The sequence below is a fragment of the Lampris incognitus genome, chromosome 3 (assembly GCF_029633865.1).
Source record: "Lampris incognitus isolate fLamInc1 chromosome 3, fLamInc1.hap2, whole genome shotgun sequence".
NCBI classification, from domain to species: Eukaryota; Metazoa; Chordata; class Actinopteri; order Lampriformes; family Lampridae; genus Lampris; species Lampris incognitus.
This window is the reverse complement of record NC_079213.1, coordinates 29,808,822-29,814,479: the sequence shown is the minus strand read 5'-3', so window position 1 is coordinate 29,814,479 and position 5,658 is coordinate 29,808,822. Positions and strand designations below refer to the sequence as shown.

At 49.1% G+C, this 5,658-nt stretch overlaps 1 protein-coding gene across 1 annotated transcript; it reads left to right on the top strand.

Annotated features, from left to right (window-relative positions):
* The first annotated feature begins 4,657 nt into the window (after positions 1 to 4,657).
* On the top strand, positions 4,658 to 5,455 carry ascl1a (achaete-scute family bHLH transcription factor 1a). Its single transcript, XM_056277927.1, has 2 exons — positions 4,658 to 5,269; positions 5,381 to 5,455. Exon 1 carries the CDS (start codon positions 4,658 to 4,660, stop codon positions 5,252 to 5,254), a length of 597 nt encoding a protein of 198 aa, XP_056133902.1. The 3' UTR covers positions 5,255 to 5,269; positions 5,381 to 5,455.
* The last annotated feature ends 203 nt before the right edge of the window (positions 5,456 to 5,658 follow it).

The window sequence follows — 5,658 nt, the reverse complement described above, 5'->3', positions numbered from 1 at the left end:
GCCGCAAAACAGATATATATATATATATATATATATATATATATATATATATATATTTTAATCGCCTCTTCGGCGCACAACGTGAACTCCTAAAGGCGAAAACACTGCCGGGAGATAGACGGCTCCGGTTGTAAACAGCAACACGTGACCTGGCAACTACGGAAGCTCAATGTGGACAGTTGCGCGCTAATGAGCATTGCACCAAAAGTCGATATTAACCTGTCGCCGCTAAGAATAAACGTACCCGACTTCTCGAACGAGAGCCTTTTACAAAAAAGACCCGTATAAACGGGTGGAATAGGCTTATTTCGATTATTCAAGTTAAATGAGGTGGGTTTATTTGCCGAGCATTTTGGAAGAAGCGCCACCAGGTGGTAGTTCTCCTGTACTACAGCAACTCCATCGGCTGCCTGTTAAATACCTTATTGAAATCCTGCTGCTGAACTTAAAGGCTCTTTAGTAACCCAGCTCCTTCATACCTTTCGGAACCCCTTCAGATCCTCTTCTGCCCTCCAACTCATTACACCCTCGGGCCTCGGCCCGCTGGACTACCATGGGGTCTAGAGCCTTCAGTCGTTCTGCCCCCCACCCATGGAGCTCTCTCCCAAGAAACACCCACAACTTTGACTCTCTTTCAACCTTCACATCCCATCTCAAAACGCGCCTTTTCAAACTGGCACATTCAGTCTGATCCATCCATTTAGTGCAATGATGATTTTATACTTATCTGTTGTGTTACCTTTTTATTGTCTACCCTGCTTTGTTTTGATTTTATGCTGTCTGATACAGTGCTACTTGTTTTTATTGTGTTATGTAAGGTGTCCTTGAGGACTCTGAAAGGCGCCCACAAGTAAAATGTATTATTATTATTATTAACTGAGTGTAGGGTTATTCATTGCGCAGGGTGTTGCGGTTGGTTTTGTGCGGAGTGAAAGACATGAATCCCTCACACCTGCTCCGACAGGTGCCACCAACGTCATGCCATTACCGTCCTCTAGAGGGCGCTGGACCACTACAACTTTTCATTGAGCTGACACTGGAGGATCACAGGAGTTGGCAAGCGCACACAGGCCCTCTAAACAGGCAACATCCTGTTTACCACACCCTCCTACCGTGATGCCGACCAACAAAACTTTAATCATATATGGGTGCCTCTCTCATTTTTCACTGTTTCAACGACCCCCCCCCCACACACACACAGGTGCTGTAGGTGTGGACAGCATCCTTAAAGTCATATCTGTGTGTCCATTGCAGTGATAAGTGAAATGGTGGATAGTGACAAAAATATTGAGACGATACGTGTAATTGACGAAGGTAGACAAGATAAGATAAGACGAGACGAGATAAAGGCCGAGATATGGCAACGATAAGCCTGTGCATGGATAGCAATAAGCCAGATTTATAAAAAAAAGCCTATAAGACACAGGTAACGTAAGCCTAATTTAAAGCAAAAAATCAAATGACTACTGTGAATGAGGAGAAATATAACTGAGCAATGTTTGTTTTTAAATATATATCACATAGGTGTCCACATTAGCCTGGCTGCATGACCCGTGATCAGGCTGCAGCTTGCAGTTTACCCTTTGTACTTTACATTCCACTTAACTAACTTGTTGCACGGAACAGTTTAAAAAAAATAATTCAGTCGACTTGCAAGATCGGTTATTAGCTATAAGCCTGAGGGTGGTGGATGTTTCTATGTTTTTGGGAGGGGTGTGTGTGTGTGTCTCTGCTTTCGTGGGAAATAATGCGCCTGCAGAAATCACTCCAAGAAAACAATCCATCTTTAATAGCGAACAAATTGAAAGATAATCCCTCACATCATACGGGGATTGTAACGAGTGCTTATGAGTTTTGTTTTGTTTCCCTGCGACCTCGGGAGGCAGGGGGGGAGAGAGAGAGAGAGAGAGAGAGAGAGAGAGAGAGAGAGAGAGAGAGAGAGAGAGAGAGAGAGAGAGAGAGAGAGAGAGAGAGAGAGAGGAGATGCGTTTGAATGGAAACTCGGCGCCCAGATGTCATATTAATTATTACACGCGGCTGTGACTGGGAGCTCTCCAGTAAAGCGAGCGCCCTCCGCGCCTCTGGAGGAGCGGCGCGCAGAGCGCGTCTTAACAAAGCGCTAATTGGACCTGGAACCGTGCTGACAGGGCACGGATAGGTTTCAGAAAGCCTCGCGGTAGCAAAGGGGCTCGGGGGAGGCTGAATAGAACCCACGCTTCTTTTCTAAATTCTCTTGCTGGGCCAAAAAAAAAAGGGGGGGGGGGAAGAAAAGAAACTTTGGTGGGGGCTGGGTTCTTGCAAGCTTGGTTTTGAATGCCACTGCCAAGGTATAAAAAAACCCCCGCACAATTTATTAAAACCCCTTCTCAACAAGTGCACGCGCGCACACACACACACAGATGGAGGGAGGGGGGGCGAGAGAGCGAGCGAGCGAGATAGCGAGAGAGATCGCAAGAGAGAGAGAGAAAGAGGGAGAGGGAGAGAGAGAACGAGAGGGAGAGAGCGAGAGGGAGAGAGTCATAGAGAGGGAGAAAGAGGGAGAGAGCGAGAGAGTGATAGCGAGAGAGAGAGCTAGTAAAAAGAGAGGGAGAAAGAAAGACGGAGAGAGAGAGAGAGAAAGAAAGAAAGAGAGGGAGAGAGAGAGAAAGAAAGAGAGGGAGCTAGCGAGAGGGAGAGAGAGCAAAAGAGTGATAGAGAGGGAGAAAGAGGGAGAGAGCGAGAGGGAAAGCGAGCGAGCGAGAGTGATAGCAAGAGAGCTAGTAAAAGAGAGAGGGAGAAAGAGAGGGAGGGGTGGAAAGAGAGGGAGAGAGAGAGAGAGAAAGAAAGAAAGAGTGGTGGTGGGGGGGTTATTCATTGCGCAGGGTGTTGCGGTTGGTTTTGTGCGGAGTGAAAGACATGTTTTATTGTGCTCCCTCCACAAAGAAGTAATAATTGAAAAGATACACTGAGTCGAGGCTACTGTAACAATATAGGGTGTATCAAATCATACACAAAGCATCCTCGAGCGCATGCTACTTAGGGGCCCCTCCGCACAGTTCGCCCCTTCCGTTCCGCCTCTGCGATGCTGCCGATTAGCTTTCATAATAAAAGTGGAAAATTTGTCTCCGCCGCACAAAGCGCCGCTCTCAGAGAGCCGCGCTGCCCGGGTGTGTCTGCGCTGTTAACAATAAGCGGCCCGTTTCAGTCACCGGAGGGTAAACGGACAACCTCGGTGCGTTCTAGAACTCGCAGGGTCTTTGATGTGGACTCAGATTCATCACATGCAGCGGAGACTGCTCCAAGTTGGGATGAATGGATATCATGGCCGAGAGAGAGAGAGAGAGAGAGAGAGAGAGAGAGAGAGAGAGAGAGAGAGAGAGAGAGAGAGAGAGAGAGAGAGAGAGAGAGAGAGAGAGAGAGAGAGAGACTTGGATACATACTTCGATATCAGACTAAAATGCAACATGTACTTGGGGAGAACAGTGTCAGCTCATAGGCGCAGCGAGGTATGTCAGGTCATGTCCCAGCCTCAGAGACAAGCAGCACAGCACATGACAGCTGTAGTTTCCTCGCAGCTCACGCGCCACCCTTTTGAGCTACTTTTTTTTCTCTATTGTTACCGTTGTTTTATTGTTTCTTTATTGATCGCTACAATGTTGTGTTGATGTTCATCATTATTCGTGTTATTGTGTACTGTCCAAACTGTGTTTTTGATGCTTTGGCAACATTGTTGTAAAACTTCCATGCCAGTAAAGCCCTTTGAATTGAATTGAATTGAGAGAAAGAGGGGAGGGGGAGCGCGCGCGGGGGGGGTCCAGCACCACGTTTTGATAAAAACAAGACAATTTCGGGAGACTTTAAAAGGTTTTAAATTTGGATAAGCCTGTGCAGTTCTTCATTAAAAGTAAGCTGAACATTACCTTTCCAATCACAGAACATCAAATCTTTCACTGCTCAAAACTGGTATTGGCCACTATAACCAGATTACCCACAGAACTGGACTCTGTTACGCTCGCTTTTATGTCATCTCTTCAGAAGAGACGAACTCCGCAAATTTGCCCAGAGAGCCGCCTTAGCCCATTCACAAAAAAATGTTAAAAAAAAAGCGCACAAAACGGATCTCGGCAGCTCCTATTAAGTATTCCTTGGATTTCTAAAGACACTGCTCCCTTGAACAATACGGCTTTTTAACGAATGTGTGAACGCACGTCCCACGACCGACCGCTCTCTCTCTCTCTCCCTCTCTCCCTCTCTCGATAAGACGAGAACAGCCTCCGCCAATTGCGACCGGTTTTGCTTTACCGACTGTTTGTTTAGTGGCTGAAGTGGCACGCGTCCGGCGTGCGCATTGCGCCAGCAGAGGAGCCAAGGTGAATGCGACCGAGGAGAGGCGTGGTCAGCCTGAAAGCGTGGGGCTGCCAATGTATTGAAAAAGCCGTACTGGCCCTCCTTTGGACTCAGTGCAGCTTTGAGGAGTGGGCAAGGCAGGAGGCGACCGCGCTGCCCCATGGTACGAGACTGAAGTGAGCATTGAGCTACACACGTGAACGGCACGGGCAGGACGCACGGCCACCTTACCTCACACCACTCCGTCACGCTGCGATTCTCTTACACCTTTCTTTTTTCTTCTTCTTCTTCTTTTTGTTCCCCCACTTGTTCGTTCAAGTCACACCGCCCAATGGACATCGCAGCCAAGATGGAAATTAACGTCGGCCAGCCGCAGTTCATGCCCTCGGCGTGTTTCTTCGCAGCGGCCGCGCAGAGCATCCAGCTGAGTCCCAGCAGCAGCCAGGGCGACGTCAAGTCAGCATCCAAGCAGGCGAAGAGGCAGCGCTCCACCTCGCCGGAGCTGCTGAGGTGCAAACGGAGGCTGAATTTCGCCGGGTTTGGATACAGCCTCCCGCAGCAGCAGCCGCACGCCGTGGCGAGGCGCAACGAGAGGGAGCGCAACCGAGTGAAGCTGGTCAACAACGGCTTCGCCACCCTCCGGGAGCACGTCCCCAACGGGGCGTCCAACAAGAAGATGAGCAAAGTGGAGACCCTGCGCTCGGCCGTGGAGTACATACGCGCACTGCAGCAGCTTTTGGACGAGCACGACGCGGTGAGCGCAGCGTTTCAGTCCGGGGTCCTGTCCCCCACCATCCCGCAGAGCTACTCCAATGACATGAACTCCATGGCCGGCTCCCCCGTGTCGTCCTACTCCTCCGACGAGGGCTCCTACGACCCCCTCAGCCCCGAGGAGCAGGAACTCCTGGACTTCACCAACTGGTTCTGAGAATCTGTCCACATGGTAAGGCATCGTCTGTTATCCAACTCGCTGTGGTTATCATTGGTATCCACGATTTAGACAACACACGTTTGACCGGTGGTTTAACTTCTCTTCCTTTCTCCTCCGCAACAGGGATCTCTCTCTATATATGAATATATATATATAGATCATCTCAACTTCTGCCAATCTCATACGCTTGGGATGGTCACTGGAGGCTGGGCGTCCTCGAGAACAAGATGCACCTGTACATGCGTTTTGTTCGGTGTCTTTAAACATTTTGAAAAAATTTTGAAAAAAGAAAGAGGAAGCCCGGTCCTCCCAGAAAGACACGGCCTTGCATCCTGAAAACTTCGGACATCAGGCCAGAGAACAGCGCCAAAGGACTCTGTACCTCCTATAGGAAGAAGGGG

What these genes read in the sequence shown, in the direction of transcription:
- ascl1a (XM_056277927.1), top strand. Translation starts at nt 4,658, where the DNA reads ATGGACATCGCAGCCAAGATGGAAATTAACGTCGGCCAGCCGCAGTTC.